Source organism: Neodiprion pinetum, chromosome 4 (genome assembly GCF_021155775.2).
Source record: "Neodiprion pinetum isolate iyNeoPine1 chromosome 4, iyNeoPine1.2, whole genome shotgun sequence".
Taxonomy (NCBI): domain Eukaryota; kingdom Metazoa; phylum Arthropoda; class Insecta; order Hymenoptera; family Diprionidae; genus Neodiprion; species Neodiprion pinetum.
Genome location: NC_060235.2, coordinates 19,546,446 through 19,573,585, shown reverse-complemented (window position 1 = coordinate 19,573,585; position 27,140 = coordinate 19,546,446). Strand labels below are relative to the sequence as shown.

Sequence of the window (27,140 nt, the reverse complement as noted above, 5' to 3'; positions counted from 1 at the left end):
TGTTTAATGATTCTCTCACCTATGAAGTAGACGACGTTTTTTCACTTTTATAAATTTGATTCTTATAAAAATAAACGTAACCTTTACCCTTATTGGGTATTTCGGTTCGTACCCTTATTTTGGTTATTTTAATTACTCCAAAACTAGTTGAAGATCCAACAGTTGGTTCACTTGATTATTCGTTTGGGAGAAAGCTGCACGCCTTCTAGTTTACGAAATATACAAATAGCAAGAAATCACGCGAGTACTAAATACCCCACGTGCAGGTTAAAGGTTAATGTAGAATACTGAATTTAGAATTTTGAATATTAAATATACGTCTGTTTATTTTCACGCAAATCTTCGTATCAAAGTAAGTTTAATAATAATCGACATTCGAAATCGCGAATTATCGCAGAAAGAAGAAGAAAAACTAACAATGTCATCGAGGTCTAAATAACCTTAGTAAAAAGTTTCATATTTGCGAGAAACGTAATACTTTTTGCAATTTTCGGAAAATAGATTTTTTTTTTTTAGTTTCCACAGAAAAGTTCTCGCTTCAGCAGTACATTTTTCTAGATTTATTATTCGGTGACAAAAACTGTGATACATAAAGGGTAAAAATACCGCCACAGTGGCGAGTAGCGATATTGATAGAATGCTTGTATTTTACCGGTTTCATTCTTTTTTTTTTTTTCTTTTTTGTAAACATATATATTCAATATACGAAATATTTCACGCGATGCTAACCGTCAACTTTTTCCCTCCCCGTGTGTATTCTGTTATACATCGGTTGAGGTTGGTAAACGTAATAATAGATAACGGTTTGAGGATCCATGCATGCGTGAAGCTGCTCCCGCATGGATTGCAGCACGTACGTTATTATAGGTATACAGAGATAGGTGCCGTCACTTCGTCGCGGCTTTATACCCGATTACATACAGCATCCTTTTTTATTTGTTTATTCGCTTACATTTCCCTCCTTTTTATTACGAAGAAATTCGTGGGATATACAAGTTTTTCTATAAGTACACGTTTAATTAGCAGACGCGATTGTTCTCACACATCGGAAATTCAACCTGATTTACTACGGTTCAATAGCTTTGGAAGATTTGTCTCGTCACATGATTTTTGTTTTCCCCACTCGGGGAAACATTTAATTCCGGTTACCGCTTAGTCCTTAACTATTTTCATTTTTTACCACAATCGATAAATATTGTTCTAGGTAGCTGTTGACGGAAAGTCGAGTATCCGTTACTATTCTTTTTCGTTACGATCACTGTTGCTATATTTCCTTGCAACTGTTGCGATAATTTAATGCTTGTGCGACGATAAATTGATATTAAAGCCTTGTTTAACTAAAAAAGTAGAGTAAACGTCGCAAACTGATTTTGCGTTGCGATTGACAAAAAAGGATCGACGATAGCGCAAAATGGTTAGGCGTACCTCGTTTTTCCTAATTCAAACAATATTCAAACAGTTTTTTTAACGATACCTGTTTTACTCAATTTTTCTAGGTACCGTAATTGAAATTTTTCTCTGTCGACACGTCATTTTTGACAAATCAACCTATGAATATATTTTTTTGCATGTGTAATTTTTCAATGTTCTTCAAGTTCAAGGAAATAAGGAAATCAGAAAACCATGAACAGGGAAACTACACAAATTCGATCATACCGCATTTCAATATTCATAAACTTATGGTACAAAGATTGTTCTCAGAATCTTTCGTTTTTTGTCGAAAGAATTTTCTACTCTTCTATGTGATTTTCAACAAATTTTCACGCAGACCGAAACTCTGAACAGCAATATAAATTCCGTGATTCAGTCTTAATTACTGAGAAGAATAACGGATTCTGAAATGATCGTGTTATAAAAAAATAATTATCCAAATCTAAGATGCCTTTTACGATATTATCAGGATACACCGGAGAAAATTTCTAACAGTTTTCATTTTTCTGTCTAAAATGAAAAACGTGATTTCGGATGAAAAATGAAAACAAGTTGTTTTTTTTTTTTTTACTCATCTATATATTATTTTCTGATGTATAGAAACTCGCACTACATTTTTTTAACACCTTTGCAACAATTCAACGCACCGGTGCAATAATAAAGTTCAAAAACGTAGTAACGTGACAGGTATAATCACATGAAACGGTAACTTCACCATATTTTCTCGTACAACCTTGTATAATAACATAGTTTATAACTATAGTTTCGCAAAAAAAGTGTCCCAGGCAATAATCAAAAAATGAAATTTGTCTCAGTGGCATAATAAGCGATTTTAGAGTATGACCAGGAATTTCCGATATCTCGACGGTTACTTTCAGCATCACCTTGTATCACACTCAACGAATTTCCGTATGTAAAATATCGCAGAGAGATAAAACCTGTTACGCTGTAGAAAACCTTTATCAGTATAGACATCGACGAGAGGATCGAATATCGAGGACGCGATTCACTGCACCGTTTCTATATTATCATATGTAGATCGTCCGTTCGGTCTAAGAGGCGCGGGTCTAACGGTATGGATGCTGTGAATTTAATCCTGCAGTCGGACAGGGTTTAACGTTAAGCTGTGCAGTGTTCGCAGGTGCGTGGCGACGATGCAGAATCAGCATAAAGACAAGAGAGACAAAGAGTAACTCTGGCATATTACGATAAGCGTTAGGGTGCTCTTTATTTGACTAGTTTATAAAATGGGTATATTGAATATATGAAGATGGGAAAAAATTTATGCACAATTTTACCCTTCAATTTCTAGATGAATACGTTGCCGAAAGCTTCGAAAGTTTAAAATGAAGAATGCGTGTGGTTTTTTTTTTTTTCTAACTTTGGTAAAAATTTAAGGAACGATTTGAAACTTAGCATAGTTGTTGTTTGTGTTGATGAGAAGAAACCTTGAGAACTTCAATTTTTTTGTGATCATCGTTTTCTTATACTTGATAATACTCGATAAAAACGATGCTATTTGATTATATATATATATATATATATATATATATATATATATATATATATATATATATATTGACGCTTCAATAGTTACAGCATTTTTAATGAAAAAAAAAATAAATTTTCGGGTGTTATTTAAATTGAAAAATTTCATATTCAAGGCTAAGCTTCTAATAGAAGAGAATGGATATTTCAAAAAAACATCACGAACAAAAGGGTATTGTTTTTTCACGTGATTTCAAGGAAAACATATGCGGTATCATAAAAACCAGCAGAAACGAACATAATCAATATTTTTTCGCCTCCTGAAAATACGCTATTTTTAATTTGAAAAAATCAAATCTTGAATCAACCTTTGCCAAATTACGAACGTTTCAAGCTCTCGTAAACAATGGAATAACGATGCTTCAATTTTTTACACAATATTTAAGAAATAAAAAGTTTGAATAAAGTTTACTACAAATTTTTTATTTTTTTATCTCATATACTTTCATTATAATCAAATCGATCCGGAATTTCGAGTAAAGTAGAAATGAAAATTTCCTATTTGCAGCAAATCGCGGTGTTTTAAATTTTTAATGAAATTTATACGCGATGTCCGTGCAGAATAATATCTGGAGGTAGATAAAAAGAAAAAAGAAAGAGAAAAAGTACAATTTCATCGACTGAGGTATAATAATAATAATAATAATAATAATAATAATAATAATAATAATAATAATCGTATAAATAATAATCAAATGATGAAGCGCATTGAGAATAACGTCTTTCTCTTCAATCTCTCATCTTTCCTCGTCTTGTATTGTCTGTTTCTCTCTCTCTCTCTCTCTCTCTCTGTTGTTGCAGTTTATTAAAGTAAAAATAGGTTTTATTTGCAACGAGTGGTTTACCATCCTCGTGAGAAAATGCCGCAACGGCTTGTTTCCTCGCACATAATAGATATTATATAGCCCGTTGAAAGTAAAAATAATTCCGTTCAACGTTTGTATACCTATACGTATAGGTATACAGGAACGTGTATATATTTGTATGCGTATAAGTATATGTATACATGTATATGAATATATTTCACAACCGATGCGCCGCGATAAAACGGAGTGCAAAACACGGTAGACATTATGCTGCAGCAACAGCAGCAATATGGTGCGAAAATATAACAACGGAATTAGGAAATAACGGAGCAAGGCAACGGGAACACGGCGAGTAAATCGATAAACTGCGATGTGTGTGTGTGTGCGTGTGTATGTATATATATATATATATATATATACATATACACGCCGGTACAAGAAAATAGATGAGAAAAAAATTGAGGCAAAGAAAACAGATAAAGAAAAAGAGAAGAATTAGACAAGCTGGTAAGAACAAGATGAGGGAGTGGTTTTTTTTTTTTTTTTTTCTTTTTCTTTCAAGCACGAAATGCGACAAATTACTACTATTTACCGATGCAAAACGAACAGTATTAGCGAATTGGATCTAAAACTCGTATTCAAAGAAAAAAAAATATATTTTTCTAACGTTAAAGATAAAGATACAAAAATGAAGAAAACATGAAAAGAGTAAAATTGTGGATGATGCAATGTTGGATGTAAATTTGATTTGTGACAAATGAATTCTGAACGTTTATTTATAGCAGATACTTTTCGAAAGTTCGAATGATTTTCTGAAGAGAAACAGTGAAAGAAAAAGGTACAGTTAGGTGGTAATTACGCCTAAAGTGTGAATAAAATTTATCTGGTGTAAAATTTTTATTCAAATCATTGTTAAATTTCTGAAACGAAATTATAAAATTCTTCCCAATCTCTATCGATATTTATAAATTTGTTGAACACATTCACTTAGACACGTAGAATTAGTTTTCTTCTTTCATACATTTTTTCTAAAACTGTTTTTCAAAGGTTTGAATTATTTTCTGACAATGGTATTTTAAGAATATCTCTTTCAACTGTACATAATCCGATTTCTGATTACGATAGAATCTCAGAGAAGGAAAAACAGTGCAAAGGAAATGAAAGTCGATAATTTCTGTTGAAACGAATTAGGAAAATACGTTATATATTAACAATTTTGAAAGTATTTTGACGAGAAGGAGGTAAAAATGAGAAAATAAATCAATGAATTAGAGAAACTTTGAAAGCTTCGGTTTTTTTTCTTAAATCTCGAATTCTGAAAACATATTTCCTTTTTTCCTTTCCAGTCGTTCAAATGAAAATCAAATGCAAGGCTGTTTTTGCTTTTCAAGTATAATCTTCGTTTTAGAAAATACATTACAAGCACGAAATTTTGGTTTTCAAATCAAATATCAAGAAACGTATCAGTTTCGGTTGAAAATGAAGTTTTATAATTTCGACGAATCTTTACGTTTGCGGATCTCTATAAGTATCTGAATATGAGTTTTTAGAAAAAATTAAGTTTTTCCGTCTGTATGTTCCGGCAAAGTACCTCGATGATCGCGAAAATAACTTCATGAAAAAGTCTGAAATTACAGGACTTTACATTCAAACGACGGGCATGAAAAGATGCCACGTTTCATATTTTTGAACGTGTTTTTTATCGATAAAATCGAAATTCGAAAAGTGTTAATCACTTCGGCATAGTTTAAACGACGTTAAAAAGATTCACACAAATTATTACAGAACGAATAAAACAACGAAATAGAAAACAATGTTGTGAAAAATACTATTTGAACCGGATTTTTTTTTTTTTTTTTTTACTGAATCGTATCTAAGCGTGAAATACTTATAGTGAATAATTGTGAAATAAAAAAAAAATAAATAAATAAATAGATTGATGATATTCGTATTATGATTTCAGAATTGCAGAACTTAAACAATCGAGGAAGAAAAGTCTCTCTTAAAAACAGTCCGCGAATAGAATGAAAATAGTAATCGCATGATCGAGAAGTGGATAAAATTAAGAATATTCACGTGCGGAGAGTGATATAAGATCAAATAAGCAGAAACGAGTTAAGGAAGATCGAAAGTCAAGTAAAGTAGAGAAAAACTAAGGAAGAGAAAGACAAAAAGCAAAAAAAGAAACCTACAAATCGAATAAAAAACCATCGACGTAGAGACAGAAAGAAATTGACTGGAAGTGAAATGATGAAATCGATGAAATTGTTGTCCTCACTTTTGATGGTTTACGGAGTGATCGGATTTCCGAATCAACAGCAGAGCCAAGAGCCTCGGGATGCTGCCGGAAATGGGGTCGAGTTGAAACTGCAGGGAATGATAACCTCCTCCTCGCCGTCGCCCAACAACAACAACTCGGGGAAGTTTAACTCGACGAAGATCGTCATCGCGACATCCTCGACGGCGTCCGCGTCGTCGTCGTCGTCGTCGTCATCGGGAAAAATGAAGCCTTCGTCGTCGACGACATCCCTGCCGGAAACCAAGAAGAAGGTTCTCGTCTCAAAGAGCACCGAGCATCCGATTCCGGTGGCAATTGATCAGATCGGCGTTACGACGGCTTCTGCCGGAGTTAAAGAGACTCGCGGATCGCTGATTGGGAAAATCAGACCGCAAATAAAACTCACGACTAATTACAGCAGCGCCAGTGAGGTGAGAGAATTTCTTCTTCTTCTTTTTTTTTTTTCCTTTTTTCGAGGTATCGAGTGCGGAAATGAAGCGAAAAGTTGTTTATTCCCGACTCGATTGTAAAGTCCACCTTTTTTTTTTTTTTTTTTTACCCCAAAAGCGGGACGAAAATGGTTTTTTTTTTCCTAAAACGCATTTGCGGGAAATATCAGCCCAATTTAAGAGTACCAATTTTCAAATAAATGTTTCAGCCAGAGTTTAGTCGGAAATAAAGTCATACGTGTTAACACAGGTATAAATGTCGACTTTATTCCCTTGTTACGTAATGTAATATTGTGCATGTTTTGACAGAGAAGAAATGTAAATGAAAATGAAGTATGGAAAAGGGATTGCTCTGCATGTTTTTCCAAGACGATTTTTCGCGGATACGATATTTTTAAGAAGAATTTAATTTTAAAACTTCCCAAAAGTCACGGTTCATTGCGTTGTTTCAAATTCAGGCGCGCCGTTTGATTGAAAAGTTTTTTTTTTTTTTTATCTATATACGTTTCAAATTCAGGATGAAAAAAATTATTTTCGTGAGCGAAAAAGAATAAAATCTTGATGCGAACAATTTGTTTCTCCGTTCCGAAGCGTGATTCGAGATCTGGACAAAAATTGAATGCAATCTGTTCTATTCAAATAATTTGTAAATGATTCAAGCCACCTCTAACGAAGCGTAGAGAAATAAAAATCTTAGGCGGGTCCTGAAAGATTTCGTTTGAGAGGACAAGTTGGGATCGGCCTAGATTTTCTTAACGATGTCTTGAATGAAAATTGCGACAAGAAAAAAAAATCACTATTTTGCAACTTTTCAGCTCGACTTTAAATAAAAGAGTTGAATTTGTGAAATATCAATATAATAATATATATTTTAATTCATTGCCGTGGTTTATTAAATTTCATACGTTTACCAAGGAGTATGACAATTATGACGTATTTAGCCAAGAACAACGTTGGAGTGAATTTTTTCAGCGGAAATATGGAAGTTTGAATCATATTAGCGTAACTATACATTAAAAGTTTTTTAGGGGTTACAATAGAAAATTAAGACGGATTTAAAGCGAATTATAAATCAAGTAAAAATTTTATTGGCGTCGCTAATATAATTTGTATGGTAGATTCGGCTGTTATTCCGCTGTTTTCTTAGAGTATCAGATTTCAAGAGTACTTTTTGCGATAAATTACACCGAGTACACTTTTTTTTTTTTCCATGAGAAACATTGAAACGCAAGTCTCGACCGATAAGTCGACAGTTAATAAAAGTTCAGGTAAAAAGAAAAGTGGGCTAGGGATCTGAATAAGTCTGTACCTACTGACAATGAGTTGAAAACACTTTAAGGTACTCAAAGAAATTTTTTATTACTTTCAAGAAGTTGGGTGGTAAACAACTTCATAAAATTGAAAACAAGGTCTTATTAATTTTGTGAGATTGAGTGGTGAGAACTTTTGCAACGAAATGAGATTACATAAGAGACGAAAAACGAAAAAGACTCTTCGCTACTGAAAGAAATGATGATCTGCGGAAATGTGAACGAGACAAACTTCTTCGATTGTTAATGAATTTTTACCGCGTCAAATAAAACGCGAATTGTTTCGTAGAATGAAAGAATAACGCGTTAAATGTATTACTTTTTTCCTTTTTCATATAATTTAATGAAATTTGCAATAAACTCACTGTTACGCTTTTTCGCTTGTTTTTCTCGCGATCTTGAACTTCGTTTCACCTGTCTCTTGAATTTCTTAGATACGTGTGAAACGGCGGCAGTTGCATCGCGTGTTTATATTAAAGCTTTGCAGACGTGATACGGAGACGTAACAGGAGCAATGCAATATTGAACCTGTGGAACGTGAAAGAAATGCGATGCGAAATTGTGCGGAATCTCAGCGCATCGAAAAGAGGCCAGAAATGAAATAAACTGAACTGACCGTGAGTAAAGATTCGAAAAGAACGAACAGAAGAAAACAGCGAATGAGAAATAAAAATGGATAAGGAAAAATTTTTAAATCGGTACTTTTTTGGTTATATAGAAAAAAAAAAAAAAACAATTGGCGGATACAAAGCAATGACACAGCCGAATTGATTGTTGATGATTTGTGAGTTTTTGCCGTCTGAAAATGGCAATTTTTCAGTTTCTTCGTGTATATTTAGAGAATGATTGTTTCGGAGGTTGGTTGACCAGAAATTGACAATTTTTATTAATTTTATTACGAGATAATCGTGCATTGACTATTATCGGATTGTTATATCCGTGAAAAACGAAAATTTATTTACACACACAAAAATGAGAAATACTACGGTGGTTGATTTAAACCACTAGAAAATTAAAAAAAATCAAGAATATTCATTCTATTTTCAAAGATCTGAACATATATTTTCAGAGCAGCATATTAAAAATTGCAATCGTTATGTTTTTTTTTTTAAGTGCAATTATTCTTCTCTCAAGAGATAGTGATTTAAAAATTTTTCGAACATCCATATGTTTAACGATAACGAACAAAAATTAGTTTCAGAAGCATCAATCTTCATACGGAAATTACGTGTGACCCGTTTTATTATTTATGTATTTCAGTGAATATTTAATTACATCAATTCACGACTCGGTCATTTCGAACGACTATTTCTTCAGCTCGATTGATCGCTGTTATTGCACTGACTGAATACTTGATTGAATTGATCGGTATATATCATCGATTTTACCGTATGGCGTTTCACCTTGATTGAAAAAATAGATGACGCGAAAGATCTACAAAGAAATACTTGAATTTAACAAATAATTAGTCGAGGGGAACAAATGATTGTAAAATTTTGGAATTTATTAAAATCAACCCAACGACACGTGTCCGGCGTTTAAGCATTGTTTGATGATGGAGAAGAAAAGCAAAGAATTAATGACTACAAAGAATACATTTAACACTGCTTAATTCTGTTCAAAAAAATCCACCGAAACAATCTTTATTAACACGTCGATACCGTTGAATATTAAATTTTACAAAATTGCATCGATGTTATACTATAATCAACAAATGGTGAAACTAAATTGACGACTGAAAAAAAAAAAGAAAAACTATTTCCAGTGACTTTGTAAAAAATCGCCTTTTCGATAAAATCGCCCATCGCAGAGTGAAATCCAAACGAATCTACTAAATTCCCAGGAAATGTTGCACGTGAATTATTCTCAAGACAATTCGTAAAACACGTACATGCGTAAATACGTACCTACAATAAAGTTGCGCGAGTATAAGTGGAGCTCTATAATCAAGGTTAATGTCAGGTAGAGCTCAGGAAAGTTAAGCGACGAGGATCTGGATAAATATCAACTGAACACGTAAAGGAGCACGTACATCCATACGTATCCTGTCATCACGCTTTCCGTACTCACATTTGCGCACCGTGCAATTCATGTGGGTAAAAACCGTACTGCACATGAACTGGAACGAACGACAATTTCATGCATTAGTCAGTGCAAAAGAGCACGAATATTCACAGGATGTATAATTTCTAAAGAAATCGTCGTCCTGAAAACAAGAAAAAAAAAAAAACAAATTAAAAAAAATATATATATCACAATATTTATAACCACAAAGAGCGGCAAAACGGAGAAAAAATGTAACAAAATTTCGCACGGTCACCGTCATCGTTATCATCATTATTATTGTTGTTGTTTTTGTTGCTGCTGCTGCTGCTGAATTAGTTGACGCATTTTGTACGCAGGCTTTGTTCTTCTGCGCGCAATTTTGAAGAAGAATCGTGAAGTTCAGTTATTTGTACATAAATCTTAGTATGTAATTGAAATAAATAAAAAAAAATTGTTCTTCAGCACTCGATCGATCAAATTAATGAAAGAAAATATTGGGAAAAAAAAAGGCAAAAAAAAAAAAAAGAAAAGAAAAAGAAAGGAAACACTGCCCGCTGTTCAGATTTACGGTGCAGATATTTGATAGCGTTGTAATTTTATCCTCACTGAAAACCTTATGAGAGAATTTTTGATGCATCGGTTTTTCTTTTTCTATTTTCTTTTTAATATAAAACATCGTAGTATTCGATATTAGTTATAAATTTTTCCGTATCATTACGTTCTACACTTTTTATTTCATTTTATATCATTTTCTTTTCAATCTGCTTACACCGGGTATAATGACAAAGGATTGGCAGTGCAGACCTTTTGTAAAGTATCTTTTGTGTAATATACGTTTATCCTACAACAATGAGTATAATGAGGCAAAGTGGAGCGAGAGAAAAGACGGTATTACAAATTACCCTGAAAACTTTGTGCCGTGTAAGCGCGTAATAAAAAAAACAGCAGCAATATGTACGAATTAATTACTAAATGTGGAATTGTATGATCTTCTATTCGCAACATATTTGATGGACCAAAAATCGAGATGAATCTACTTTTCTGAATCGGATTTTTTTTTTTTTATATAAATTCGGTTATAGAGCGAAGCAATTTATCAATGTAAAACACAATTTTTTACTATAGAAAAAAATTTTTTTACTAAAATTATAAAAAAAATTTCCCGATCATATTCGTTTTCAATTCCGTCGACATTTTGTGAGAATTTATCCGTTATATCAGTCCGAAAAATCAAAACCTTTCTGAATAACATGAAAAAAGAAAATCCACAACAAAATAAATGGGTAAAAAAACGTGGAAAATTAATTAACCAGTAAATACGTATAATGCGCTTAATATTTTCCAAAAATTTGTGAAAAACTTAAGGAAATTATACGTATAATTCGGAATACAATATGTACGATATTTATACCGGTGCGAATTTCAGCGAGACTTGTATAAATACAGGCGTGTATAAGTATGTAAAATGAAGTTACAAATAATGTTTTAACGGAAGTGTGCAGCCCACCAAATCTAACCCAGCTCTTAACCTCGAACGGCAAGCATGTGGGTTAAACGTTATAACAGTCAGATTTCTTTGGCATTATCCTGTCATTCATTCGGGTCTTTGTTCGTGCTGATTATATCACTTTCGCATCGTTTCGCGTTTAAAAATCACGTTTAGTACAATGCGAAAATATATGCATACGTAGATATATAATACTAACGAAGAAACGGTACTTTGCTAAATATACCCGCTGCAAGTGTAAATTATATATATTGTTATTATTATACGTCACGGAGTGATTTTAGGCAATTAGCAGATGATCTTGAACGATAAAAATTCTCACCTGTGAACTTGCAGAAGCATTGTCAAGATCAGAGAAGCGTATATATGTGACCCGGTAAGAAAAGAAAACGTGGCTACAATGAGATCAACACTCGCAATTCCTTTCTCTCTTCTTTCATGTTATTTTTTAATTCTTTTCTTTATCCCCTTCTCTCCATTGATGGTTTCTTACTCGGCTTTTATCAGTTACCCACAATCGCAATTTATTCCTCTACGTGAATATACATCCACCATATCTACGACAGAGTACAAGGAAGTCTACGTTTAGCCGAGGTACTTTGTTTCCCATTGAACGGCTCGCCTGATTTTTAATCACCTCGTGACGATTTCGAGAGGAAGAAGAAGCAAGGAAAAAATTAAATAAAAAAAATTACCATTTCGCACGAGGAAAAAACAACAGTAAATAAACGAATGAGAGAATAGGAATATAATTTCAAGCGATGGAAAAATTCATATCTGACACAAGATTTTAGTGATTTTTTGCAGATTTTTAAATTAGGTCCAAAAACGCGTTGGGTTTCAAAAATCACAAGTAAAAGAAAGCTGAAAAAAAAAAAAAAAAAAAAACTGTAGAAAATTTGAGCGCCTGTTAGAGATGGAACAACAATGTAAAAAATCTTCAACCAAATCAAAAAGGTCAAGGGTCAGACCGTGGTCAATTTGGCGCGGAATGCCCCATAAATATGTACTTATACGTGAGTTGCGAGAGAGAGAGGAAAAAATGACAGCGAGGAAACGGTATTAAAGCGCAAAACGAGATTGTCGCGAGTGTATTACAATATACGTTTACCTACCTACAGCGCTCAAAACTCGGTGAAAAGTCGATTCATCTGCTCGCCTTTCACAAAACCCGTTCACAAAATAACCCAATTATATATATAACGTACGTGACAATGTCGAGATTCTTTGCTCGCTCACATGCAGTCGGAGAATTTCGTCATAAATTCCTCAGATGATGGTAAGAAGCTATAAAATGTACGTATTAACCCCGATTTTTTTTTCTCTCCATTACTTTGATTGATTTAAAACTAATTAAAGATATTTTGAATTCAGTTCGAATAGGAAAAAGCAAAAACTTACAATTTTTATTATCGTGCGAAATTTTTCCACGAAACTTCAGTTATTCACAAATGTGCTCTAAAAATTGTTTAATTCTTTAACACAATTTTGTCGAGTCAATTGATCATAAAAAAAAAAAAAAAAAATATCATCATCAACTCTTAAATAAATCCATAACTTTTCGCATTTTTCGAGTAAAGTAAAAGTTTAGTGCAAAGAAGGCCAGCGGAGATAATTTGATGGTACAAATGATGAATAAACAGTTTCGTGGTGATTAAAAGAAAAAAACAAAAGAATTCTTTACCAACGTAATTATTTTACCGCGTCTATTTTTACTGAATCATAATAACCGTAATTTGTAGCATTATCAAAATTTGATTGTAACGAAACCCTTCAGGGGTATTTTATGCGGAGAGAAACTGAATGGGAAATTCGTAGAAGGTTTATATCAGACATTATGAGGCTTTTAAGTATAAAGTGTACAGTAGGAGCGCAAGGTTAAATGTCGAGCGGAGGCCTGGGAATTACGGTCGTAGGAACATTATTATGTGGACTCGGTACACGGTATTGTCGAGAGAAGAAAGAAAAAAGAAAAAAAAAACGGAAAAGGAGCAGACAAGTAGCCATTTGGAACCTTTCCAGTTTAACAATGGGAAGAAAGTTGGAGAGAATTTGTCTGTTTGAAATAAATATTTGTTTATTCAGATCGTCTTGAATTTTTTACGTTTGTCGATTCTTCTTTTTCTTTTCTTTTTCTTTTCTTTGCGTTCTTCAACACAAACAACAAACATTTTTTTGTAAATTCTCAGTCAATATTGCTCAAGATTGCTAACGATATAAATTCTTTTCAATTTGTCTGGTGTACGAGTTTGAATTGGATTTAAGTATAAGATATTTTGTAATCCTTGAACAATTTCGGAAATTTTGTGCATTTTTTTGGTTTCGTATTCGTGTGAAATGATTTTTTTTTTTTAAACTTCTAGCCTTGACAATAAGGAGAAAAGAAAAACGACGGCAATCGCTGAAATTATGTAGAATCATTAATTATTTGACAGTTTTGGAACTGTTCTAAGCTCTCGTTCAGTGCAATTTCTAAAATCCTTAAAAATTACTGAAAACTTCTGTAATCTTCGACAGTAACTTTTATTTCTGTCATGTTTTTGTCAAATTTTCTACATTATTGACAGACATTTTGAGATTCTCAATTGTAACCCTTAATGATCAGTTTTTCCTTACTGTAGGAAGTTTAATACATAAAAAATCAAACTATAGGAATTTAGTAAAATCATTTAAAAACAGTCCAAAATATTTTGCTCTATTTTAAAGTTTTACAAAATCAAAATCTGCAGAATCCATGACATATCTGTGTTGATATTTTTTTTTGGAAATTTATTTGAAATCTTTTGAAATCTGTTGATGTGATTTGAAATTTCATTAAATCGTTTAAAATTGGTCAAATTTTGTTGAATCGTCTTTCACTATTTTTCAAAACTTGCTCTATAAATTCTCTAAAATCACTTAAAATCCATATTCAAATGTTGCACGTAATAATAAGTGGCGTCTAAGTCTTCGGTTTCATACGTATATTGATGGATAATTCGCTCTCTTCCTGATTGAAATTAAAAATGACTTCGATTGAAAATAATTGCAATTTGCAATCTGCAAGCCGCGTTTACGCATCGAATTTATTATACTCAGCGCAGAAATTTGAGAACTTAATTTATAGTTATTAAACCACAACAAGACTTGAGAAAAAATATTTGCCAGCTAAAAGTGCTTGGCTACAAAGATTTCTATTTGCAATGTGCAGGCATGTCTTTTATTCATTGCAAAAAATTTCGTACGTTATTTCGCTTCGTCGAGCAAAAGTGTAAAAAATGTCGTATCTGTGACGCAAATGTAAGTCATCAAGCCGGATTAGAGCGATAAAATTGTGAAGAGACACAAAGCTTCAGGACCGGAGAACGTATTACTGTTATTTATCTCTCTCGTTTTTTTCAACAAGAACAGAAGTTTGGAAAAATACGAATCGCAGATTCTAGAGTAGGTACTTGAAACAGTCCGATGGTATTAAGCTTATCTCACTATATTTCATATTATTTCCACTACCTGCACATCAAAAAATGAAAAAGTAAATAGGTGAGGTGGAGATAAATTATAGCTATAAACAGACAAATATTGATTCTACGTTTAGCTATAACGATAAACGATAATATGCGATAAAATTAAAGGGTTATAGACCTGTCGACGTTAAAATAGACGTATACATATATATATATTTGTGTGAAGCTTATTCAATTTTTTACCGTTACTGCAAAATTTCGCGCGAAATTGAATAGCCTGCTAAAATGCTAGGTGCGCATAATAAGGAAGGAATAATTGACAAAAGCCGTATCATTCCATTTGTAGTAACTTTCATTCGTGTATATATACGGGGCATTCCGTGCCAAATAACTCAGTCTGATACTATGACCATTTTATTTTTTTTTATATGACAGTTTTCATTCGAAACACCGTCGAATTATTGGATAATAAATTGTACGAAGTCCGCATTCTGCGAAACTTGATTTGAAAAGTCTCAGAAACTTAGTTTTTACACATTCAATAAAATTCATACATATTTTCAGATAGAAAACGATGATTTTAAAAAATAAAATGAGATTAGAATTTCGGTTTCTTGTACTTTTTTCGTAGGACTTTCGTTATTTAAACTCATATTACCTGCAAAAGTAAAAACAACGAACCGGAATTCCACACCCATTTTCGTTTCGAAATCATCGTTTTTCGTCAGAAAATAAATGTGTAAATTTTTTCGAGTGAAAAAATGGCAGTATTAAACCAGCTTGAATAATTTCGTTTGAAAAAATAATTTCAAAATTTTTAGTCACAAGTAAGAACTGTCGTTACAAAGAATGTTTAAAAGAAATATAAAACTATCAGAATCACAAGCTGAGTAACTTGAGACGGAATTCCTCACATACATTCGTATTTTATTATTATTCTCAATTAGCCAAATGTATGTGATCATCAATCCTTTATACTCACTATTTTCGGAGTTTCCGCAATTTTCACGAAATTATGAAACAGTTTTAAACTACAACGAGTAAATTTATAAAATTCCCACAATAGCTTTATGCAATTAAAATTCGATCCACTGTAAAAATTTCATCATCTACAAATTACCATTGAAATTTAACAGGTTAAATACCGTTGTAATTACAAAAAAAAAAAAGAAATATCGTGCAAGCAATTGGTTAATGTGATTTATAGTCGCTAATGCTGCATTTTCGTTACATCTAGAAAATTGTAATTTTCCTTTTTGACCCAGAACTATATTTGACGATTACAATAAAAATTGAAAATATTCAAGCACTTCATAATAACCACAAGCAAAAAGCGGTTTAAATACGCTAATTATTTAATACATAAATTTTAGACGACAATTCGCCGCGATGCATCAAGATAAGATGAAAAATTTTGACAACTGTTGGTGTTGACCACAGCTGTCACTGATAACTGGTTAAAGTTTTTGAGGTTACGTTCACGAGGGTTGGTAGCCCTGGCAAACAACTGCTATCGGATTGTGGCGCATGCGCATTAAATTCTAGCAGACGACGGACTATTCCGTCGTTAGCAATTCACACTGAATCGCTGTATATACCGAGGCTAACAAGGTGCCTATTATCGTCACGTTCATCGATAGCATGCAGGCTTGGTTTCATTACCCACAGCGCATTGGATTCTGCATCTCTTTTTCTAGCCTGCATAGCGTTATTCCTCATCGGCAGATAAAAAAGATCCGTTCGAATTACGACTTTGTTTGCCTCGCTGAGAAGCGTGCTTTCCGATAATCCAATATCAAGGGGCTAAAGATTAACATTTTTATTTTGTTATACTTTTTTTTCTACCGAGCCCGCAAGCGACGTAGAAATAACTCAATCAATTAGACGACTGACCGCGAGAAATCGTATTTTACGGGGTACATTCAATTGCCAGTGGCAAATTTAATGCTGCGGCTTAGACGAGAAAAATATAAAATCACTCGGTTATAATAATCATGTGCAAATCCGCGATTAAAAGTTGAGATAAACCATGTTTCGTGTCGTCTTTTTTTTTTTTGTTTGTGTCATTTTTCAATTTGTCGAAAACTTACGCGTTAAAAATCACAACCGAGAAAGTTCGTCGGAATACGTTTCACGTCTCGACGTGTTCAAAGTAGAAAACCAGACAATCCCTTCTTGCACTGAGAGAAATTTATAGTTCCGATTGCCGCTCAGTCCTTAAGTATTTTCATTTTTTACCACAATCGAAAAATATAGTTCTAGGTGCGAAATGAAAATTAGTTTCGTAGCTGTTACCAGAAAGTCTAGCATCAGTTACTAATCTTTCTCATTACGATCACTGTTACTATATTTTCTTGTGACTGTTGCGAAAATTTAATGCTTGTGCAACAGTAAACTGATGTTAAAGACTAATTTAAGTAAAAAAGTAGAGTAAACCGAACAAAGTGATTTTGCATTTCGATTACCAAAAAAAGTTTGACAATAGCGCAAAATGGTTACGCGTACCTCGTTTTTCCCACTTCCAACAATATTCAAACAGTTGTTTTTTTTAAGGATACCTGTTTTACCGAATATTTCTAGTAACAAATGAAACTTTTCTCAGTGTGACAGAACAATTTTGACTAAAATAAAAAGGCAAAATTGAATCTTGATGACTTAATAAAAAAACTGTCTGTTAAATGATAATTACACTCTTGAAAAAATAAGGAAATGGAGAAAAAATTTAAAAAAACGAGTAACGATGGCAGATGGAAAAACGGTGAAATATTTCAGAGTGCCTACGTTTGATAGTTCGAAAAATGATGACGTGACGATGAACGATACCTACGGGTCAGATCCTGGTTGGCAAACGCGGTTTAATTAATACCTGCCGATTATCGTCTCTACTTTAGTCTCTATACTATTTGCTACACGAGAGAATCTGTCTGGTGTTTAGGAAAATTCGACCTCAAGGTTATATTCTGCTAAGCTTCTCGTTTGCAGGCTTACGATGGCATGAATTGGTCTAATATCATTAACGGAATACCGTGAAGTTGGAACAGCGGCAGCATATAATAATGCACAAGCCGCGTAACCAACCGGCAACAAATCCAGTTCGAGAGAAGAGGATCACCTCCTAGGCATAAAGCTTGCGCAGCTTTTGTTAGCGGTAAATCGGCTTCGTATATATAACCACGATCAACCGCAGATAGCTGATGATGACGATGCTGTTGCTGCTGCTGCTGCTTTTGGACGAGAGAAATAACGGATTTTCCACTGCCTTTTGCATACCATTTTTTTTTCTATTACCTGCATTGTGATCTATATTACAGACATTTGCATGTATATTGTACGTGCGATAAGGTTTATATCGATTCATTCGGTGAATTTCTCACGAGGACTTCTGCGGTTCAGGAATCTTTAAGAGTTTAGTTTGCCTGTTCAGTTATGGAAAATTTCGTACTTTCGCTCTCTCGATAAAGATACAGAAACCGTTTATCGTACCCTAAGTTACCTTATTTAATTTATTCAACCGAATTGAAGATTTATAGAAGTGTAAATAATCATACGCATGAGTCATTGTCTGCTCTAATTTGTTTGCAGACTGTGTACAATTAGCATTTCATCGTGAGATCTGCGAATCGAAGCGAGTTTTTATCAAAGTTTTTTTTAAGGGATACGTCAGGTCAGAAATGTATCAAAACATTGCTTCAAAATCATGACTAAAGCTAATCAAGTTGAAAATCATTAAAATAGTCACGGTAATTCAGAGAGGAAAATTATTCAAACATTTCTTCATTTTCAAAAATACATACCGTTGGTTCAAATCCAACGAAGAACGGAATTTTATTTTTAAACAAAATCCATTATTTAAAGATGATTAACTTATAATTTGGCAAGAAATGCATTATTACTATTATCGTTATCGTTTCGTTATAATCTTTCTTGACGTGATTGTACGTTCTACAAATTTCTAACCGAGGCTGTTTATAGATTCAATGTAACAATTATCCAACTCGATCGAGTACTCAACTAACCCAATTAGCGCTTTGACCCATTCAGAGAAGATTGAAGTGAATCGATTTAGCTACAAAAAAATTCACCGGTTGACATAAATGAATTGGATTTAACTCACGCCTCATTTGAATCAGTTAAGGTAGACAGGAAATACGGTATTTACGATTTCAGATTCCGTATTTTGGCTTCGCTAAATGAACATTCTCAATATTATCATTATTGTCAAGACGATTTTATCACCGCTCGTCGTTACTCTGATTTAGTAATTTCATCATCAGTGAGTCCGTTACGTACATTTTGAAAGCAAACAACGTAATTCGTTCGACATTCTCCATTTAAAGCGAACCGTAAGTCGTGTATGTAGAGGGGACCGGGGCACGATGAATGCCATAAAGAAACGTTGAAAAAAAAAAAATTCTAATATTGAGATATTATCAGAAGTTTGCTTAATAAGAGTCCAATTAAAGTACGTAAAATTCTTGTAGGATAAAAAATAATTTGTTGGAAGATTTTTAAAAAATTATATTTTAGATAAAGGCCATTTGCTCCAGAATATAATTTTTTTTTTTGCCATAAATATTGATATATAATCAATGATTCATTCATTACAGATAGAATTAAAGGATGCAGAGTTATTTAAAAAACAAAATCAAAAATGTTGTAAGATTGGGGGGGGGGGGGCTGGAAACTTTTTTTTTAAGTATGACAAACAATGATGGATTTGTTCATGATGGATAACAATAACTTGCGACCGGTGCTCGTAAGTCACAAAAAATTATTAACGGCTCAAGGGGTCCATCGTGACTCGGTCTCTCATACTTCACGGTGGAAAGTATGTTTTGTAACTTAGTTCATAAAGAACGTCTAGTCACATGTTAGTGGAAAGTGGTTCCAATAAAGAGGTGATCGAATCCAATGTCCACGCAAGAGAGTCAAGGATATGTTCAATACCAATTTATGACAATCAGGTAGAATCTGTATAAAATAATTCGGACGCAAGAGTTTCAAAATTTTTAATGAAATGTACCAGAGTTTATGGTTAAAAAAAAAAAAAATAAATAAAAAAAAAACCATATCGATGTAAGTAGATACATTTCACTATCAGCTTTTGAATTCGTTTGAATTTTTTTTGTGACTCGAGGTGACTTGTACAGATTTTGTAACATATTAGTCGAAATTCCGCACGGTTGAAGTTCGATTCCATTCATTAGAAAAAAAAGAAGGGAAAAACATTTCGATCTTCGTTGTCATTCTGTGTAACGTGTCGGTCTGAATTTTGAAAATTTCGACGTCCAAGCGCTTTTTGCCACCCTTTCAATCCCAACAGCAATTGGCGGTGTCAAGGTTCTATTATATCTTGTAATTTGCGCCCAGCTAATTTCGTCGTAATACAAGCCCTGCAGCGATAGCAGTTGATTAATACAAACGAGCCACTTGGACTGATCTCGCATACCGAACGGTGTAACAACACGTATCAGACGACGCCGTAACGCGATGCCAATTATCACGTTACTCCGGATATGAGCCGCCGTGCGAATGTCACGAGAGCAATCGATGGAGCTCAGAGGACGCGATCTGCCCACGAAGGCGAGAGAAAGAGGAAAAGGAACCGTCGGTTTGTGGTCGAATTTTCTCGCGAATGATTCGACGGCAAGTTTTCGTAGATCGAAAACGGTCCGCCGTTTTGTTCGAGCAAGGTGAGCGAAACGACGAGACAAGAGCCGTTTCTGTGTTACTTCGATGTTGTATTCGGGATTTACTAAGGAAGATATAATTTTCCGGATAGCGAAATTGCCCCCTTTTCATTCCCTCGCACTCCTTCACAATCCCAGAGACTGGAAATGTTATTATCGTCGGGATCCGCGGCCGGGGTTTTTCAACAGGAAGCTCTTTTACTCGTTGCCCCTCATCTTCGTCTTTCTTCATCCTCGTCGTCATTTACGGACTCATGATAAAAATGACCGAGCAAGGCACTCGAGTGAAGAGTCACGGTTCATTTATCGAGACGTTGCTTCGAGGCTCGCGACTTCAACGTGCGGTTCTGCATCGGTTTCCGCGTGCAATGCCACAGCCTGCAGGCTTTACCGTCGTACCGAAATTAAATACAACGACAGCCAGTGTCGATCGTTGTACTGTGTCCTTACGAACGGGTCTTCCATCACGAACCAGGAACTGAACATCTCCTTCAGGTTTTTACATCACGCGAAATGCGGATTTTTCAATAAAAGGATCGTTTTGCCTGACCGTTGCGGACTCATTGAATTAGCACGAAGCGTAAAGAAGCGTCGTTCAAAAAGCGAAGGAATTCCGTCAAGGATTCTGAATCACAGCAATCGTCAAGATTAACGAAACTGCACAGTTTCGGTTTGATCTGATTCTTCTAGCGTGAATCATGCTACGCTTATGCTATTTAATGCGTTCGTTGACTTCCCTTTTCCCAAAGTAAAATCTAAGTTCCGTAAAATGGCGAACTGTCAAGTGCAACACTGTCCACTGACCGTGACTATTGACTGTACCCGATGATAGAAAACGGTAAGAAAAGTATCTTTGGAGAACGAAAATTGAAACGCGAGACAAACATTCGGATATCGAGACATTGAGGAAGACGGAGGAAAATGGTGTCGAAAGAGCAATAAAAATTTCCACACGCTATATAATATAGTAATTAATGGATGATACGTGGCAATATGATCGTTGTTCCGATTCTGTAACACAATACTCACTACCTTTACTGTGATATACTGTACGACATGTCTGATTCTCATACCCTTTGTCACTACGTCACATGTCAAGTTTAGTATGCCATTTTTTCAGTTAGCAGACGTCCGTATAACCGAACGTATTCCTCTCATTGACACAATTTAATGAGTTCGATTGTCATCGACGGATGTAAATTTATCGCATCAGGAAGTCGGTTGGCTTTACTCGGTTAGAATTTCTTTTAAGAATGTACGTAGGACGATATAATAGCCTCTAGTCAACGCCGTCAAATTTTTATCGAGGATGGTTAAAGTTCAGCGGGACAGAAGGTGGTTCGTGATGGTCGGTAATGCGGAAAGGATAAAATTTTTATTGCTCTTTGATCGTCGTTTCTCCGCACCTTTCGATAAACGTGGGTACCTACTTTAAAATCATAATTTAGACATTTTCTCCATATTTATGCACAAGCCATACAAGCGATATAATTGATTCATGCTCGCTCAATTGCGCCTACGGTAGGATGTAAGATCGATTAAGAATCACGGTCATCCGGTCACTGCTGCCTATATTCCTTACTTACATGAACATAAGAACCGCATTACTCTCGCGATAGGATATAAGGTGTATAACTTTTATTAATAATGTTCTCTTTCTTCTTGAAAGCTTTTTTGTCATTCTCCATCGAGCATCCTTTCCTATCACTTCACGATCATATATCCGCATATGCTTTTAATCGAGGTAAATAGTGAAACTACAACAAGAGAATGCCGAACACCGCTTCTTCTCATATCTGGGTCGATTCCTCATATGGGTCAATCGCCGCGGTGCTTCCTCGATGCATACGGAATATTGTAATGAACCCGAACCAAGCGAAAGCAATTATGCACCGTCTAATGCGCATTCACTGAAGTGAATAGCAAGGGGGGATAAAGAAACAACAAAAAAACACTGCTAAAATTCCAGTTTCCTTATCGGATGACCATCGAGTAGTGAATGCTGTGTATAAAGAACCTTTGAATGATCTACGGATTCCGTTTTTTCTTATAGAAACTTACCAATAAAGTTTTATCTCGTCACGGACTGACGGCGGGGCAGCTGCAACACCAAGGAATTGTCGTAACGACTGGAGAAGAATCGTGTTGTTAAGGCGACTTTATGATAGCGAAATTACAGACCAAACGTCGAGCAACCATTTCCGATTAGCCGTAAACGTGGTTGGAGCAAAAACACATTTCGCGACTGCGATTCTCAGGTGGAAAAGGGAGTCTGTTGGAGCGTCAAGTTCCGGCGATTGCCATGGTTTTGGAGAACGTACGGGGATGATACCTACCGAGTGTGTGTATCTCCTACGCATCAGGTGTTGCGAAAGAAAACAGCGCGACGGGCAAAGTCGATGCGGTAGGAAAGAAAAAGAATAAAAAAGGACGAGTGTTAATACAGCGGAGAGGCTAAGAGGCGATAAATTGAGGTTCAAGCCACGAAATGCCGGTTAATAGATTTGTGAAACTTGTTAACACAGAGAGGGTAGATACACAATGCATACTCACACACCGAAATGAACGTGCGGCGGTCAAGCGCGCGTGTGGCCTTTCGACATGCTCCACTTCTTATTACGCCCAAGCAGTCGCATCGCGGTATGCAAAAAGGTGGGTGAAAAACCTCGAGGACAAAAACGAACCGCAGGAAAAATGGGAGATGGAGGACAGACGGGCCGGAGAATAGGAGAGTCGGACCCGAAGGAGGAGAGGAAGAGGAACAAGACGAAGACGAAGCAGAAGAAGAAGAAGAAGAAGGAGAAGAAGAAGAAGGAGAGGGACCGGCAAGCAATGTACCTTGTACGACAGTGCCCTGCGTGTCGTGTCGTGGACAATGAGAAGCAGCCCGCGGTTGCGTGATGTTTATGATGATGATGATGATGATGATGCGTGATATGAAAGAGCCATACTCTCAAAGCGCGGTACAAAAATTGACGCACAAAGCAGCAGCTTGGCCGTCACCACCGTAGATCGAGCAAGTTGAACGGGCTGCATTCTGCACATTTTTGCACGCCTCAATCATGCCCGATGAAATTCCTCGGACACGCGTCATTGGACCGGCACAATTTGACACGAATTCAACCGAGCGAATCCTTTCCAACGCATTCCGTGTGAACCTCTGGAAAATCATCAGGGTGGGAATTTTCGCGCGGTACGCTAAATTTCGGGACTTTGCTATATGTGTAACGTAACAATTCGAATGGCATTTCGAGGATGCCATTTCAGAATTTTTGGCTTTCAAAATGATCGATCCGCCTTTTGGAGAGTTCATACGATTTCACGCTACGTGCGTTGGATCAAAGTTGATCGACGATCGTCATGTGGAAGTATTTAAAAAATTTCACATCACAACGCAAGAGTTGTCAATATTTCATGCGGGTCGATTCAATAGACTCCAAATGATCTCGTGTGATTTTTTCAGAAGGTCTCAATTATTTTTAATGATTTCCCGAGGCTAAAGAAAATTTCGCACGGTTCACGTCCCCGGATTTAAAAGTATTCAACTATAGATTTAAAATTACTTCAAAGTCAGTTAACACGTATAGTGTGGAAACTAATTAGATGTCTGTATTTAAATATGAAATTTAAGTTGCCAATTCCAATAATTATTTCCAAATAATTTAGAAATCAAATTTTTTTTTTTTCTTTTGTCAACGAACTGCTAACAGTTAAAGTTTTGACAGTGTTAGCTACTCTTAAGAATTGCCCTACGAACTCAATTTCATCGGTACTTCGTGTTGGACTTTAACCGTTACAGGAAGAAAAAAAAAAAAATTTATTGTTTAGCTTTGGTTATTCCATGTATTGAAACAAAAGTGAATTACACTTGTTGAACAAATTCTTCAACAATTCCTCGGTTCTCGGGTCTTTTTTCCATAAAGTGCACGGATAGAATAAATGCGGTGGATGAACGTTCGTGCAGGATTTCAATCTTGACTAATGATTCGACTTCCTCAGAACATATTAGATTCCTGTGCTGATGAGATTTTTAGCGTCTTATCATCTTCACCTCAAGTGAAGCTCGAGGTCGATTTTAACGCGCATATTATACTTTCGGAGTCTCATACAATGAGAGAAATTTTCAGTTCCGGTTACCGTTCAGTCCTAAACTATTTTCATTTTTTACCACAATCGGAAAATATACTTCTAGGTAGCTGTTATCGGAAAGTCCAGTATCCCTTACTATTCTTTCTCATTACGATCACCGTTGCCATATTTTCCAGTAACTCTTGCGAAAATTTAATGGTTGCGCAACAATAAATTGACGTTAAAGCCTCATTTAACTAAAAGAAGCAGAGTAAACCTCACAAACTGATTTTGCCTTGCGATTATCAAAAAATGATCGACAATAGCGCAAAATGGTTGCGCGTAACCTCGTTTTTCGCAATCCCAACAACGTTCAAGCAGTTTTTTTTTTAACGATACCTGTTTGAATGAATTTTTCTAGTTACCGTAGGAAATAAAATTTTTCTCAGTTTCCACCCGATAAAATCGCGCTGTTTGCACGAGATAGAATTAATTGGTTTGATTTCAGACCGGCGTGAGACTCCCGGAAGGAGCTAGTGCGGCGGCACTGGCAAAGCCTACGAAGTATCACTACTATCCCCACAATCAGCACATATATCTGTTGCCCGAGTGCGCTGTGCAGCAAGTTTGCAACGCGGTATACGTGCGGCTAAACTTTACTCAGCCTCTCTGCGCCTGCCCTGGACGCTACAGAGATCCTTGCAGCGCTTCGCTCGACAGCGACGACCACCACACCACGGAACTGGTCACCGACCCTCGCACCAAGGTCAGTGCTTATTCAACTTCATATCGGATCGGCAGTATGTAGCCTTACGACGAACCTCACCTATGGTTTTCTACCGCGAGTCGTATCGCTCCGTGTCGGATGAAACGTTTGTGCGATGTATATTTTTGGAAAAAAAAAAAAAAAAACACAACAATGAGAAACAAACAACTATTACCCAGAGACTTGGAAGGCTTATTAGAGCTTTGGCTTTCGATCGGTAACGAGACGACGAATTGAGTTAATTTTCATTCGTTTTATCGTTGGATTTGAAAGAAAACTGTCGTACGAGTAATTTATTTAGTCTGATTATAGTTTTAAGGTTTAGTTTAAGGGGGGACGTTTAGTTTGAGGGCTATTTTTTTTAAAGGTTCTTTGGTTACATTTTTAAGACAAACCATTGAAATAAAATTTCTTATAATTTTTACATTACATATTTATTGACGTTTAAACAAACTTTGTACAATTTTTAAAGACCAAATGTTGGATATAACCTAATCCATACTGTGCGATAGGGACGTAAGTAAAAAAGTGTAGACATGATATCTCAAGAAGCAGTAGATCGATTCTGCTCAAATTTGTACAGCATCTTTATTACACCTTTATTTATCGCGTGAACTAGGATAATATGCCAAAAAAAAAAAATTGAACTTTGCATTTGTTTCCATTTGTTTAGCTCGTAAAACAAAAACTACCAAGGAATCATGATTATCCTAGTTCAAGCGATAGGTAAAAGTGTAATAAAGATGCTGTAAAACTTTGAACAGAATCGATCGACTGCTTCATGAGATATCATGTCTACACTTTTTTTTTTACATACGTTCCTATCGGACAGTATACTTATATTCACTATTTCATCTCCAAAAAATGTAATATGATGTGAAAATTATGAAAAATTTTATTTTAATGGTCTGTCATTAAAAAAAAAATTAAAAAAATTTTTAAAAAACAGTCTTGACACTAGATCACTCCTTTAATACGGAGTTTCACTTCAGTAAGACCTTAACGTCAATTCGTTCCAGTATTAATATTAAACCAAACCTCTATTTGTTTATTTATTTTGATTTTTATTTTTGCAAATAATTGACTGTACACAGTAAAACTGTAGCCAGAAATTTCTCTCGGTGCATGGCGTTGCTTTGATTGCTTTTCTCTCAAAGTCAAAATTGCTTGTCACAGATTTCGCTATTTCATATTAGCGTACCTCATAGCGTATGCTTTATCAAGTCAATGGGATCACTTTTATTTCAATCTCTGAAAAATGTTTCAAGTGACAGTCGGTTTTTAGATGAAAATCGATCTTTCACCTGGCTACGTAATTTTCAGTTGTACTTGATCTCTTGTACTATATTGTCACTCCGTTTGTTTTTTGATCCTAACTTTGTTGTTCGGACTGTTTTTCGAGACAAAGTTGTAACGTTTCAAACTTCTGCCGTAGATTTAATTAAATAATTTTCACGCAAGTTACATGTATTCGAAACTAAATTGAATTATTTTCAACCCAAGCCTTCTGAGGATCTTTTTCGGTGAAAAGCAGAAAAGCTGATTTTCATTGCAAAGCACGACGTAAGTTTCTATGGCTGTTACGAAAGTTTGTAACGCCGCAACTTGGTGGTAAATATTCTGAACTACAACCAACGAGAGCGACTGACGACGAGTTTTTACCTACATTGATTTTAAGTAGAAAACTTTCAGTTTGAAAAAAATAAACCAAAAATTATTCGAAATAATCTTCACTTCTGTGAAAATTTTGTCCACGTAGTTATTGGCGTTGCATTGTTTGCGGTAAATATCAGTTTAC

General features: G+C 35.0%; 2 protein-coding genes across 3 annotated transcripts in view; one reads left to right on the top strand and one right to left on the bottom strand.

The window, feature by feature from the left end:
• Positions 1 to 27,140, bottom strand: part of LOC124216988 (elongation factor-like GTPase 1) — a 104,896-nt gene that overhangs the window by 57,766 nt on the left and 19,990 nt on the right. The window lies entirely within an intron of this gene.
• dsx-c73A (doublesex cognate 73A) overlaps positions 1 to 27,140 on the top strand; it is a 41,316-nt gene that overhangs the window by 2,434 nt on the left and 11,742 nt on the right. The window contains exons 1-3 of one of the 2 annotated variants that reach the window (XM_069135427.1): positions 4,247 to 4,292; positions 5,749 to 6,494; positions 25,085 to 25,342. In XM_069135427.1, coding sequence (XP_068991528.1) covers positions 6,033 to 6,494; positions 25,085 to 25,342 — 720 coding nt within the window. In that variant the 5' untranslated portion in view covers positions 4,247 to 4,292; positions 5,749 to 6,032. Of the gene's footprint in view, positions 1 to 4,246; positions 4,293 to 5,748; positions 6,495 to 25,084; positions 25,343 to 27,140 lie in introns of those variants that run through there. The other variant, XM_046622193.2, reaches the window with a different exon arrangement.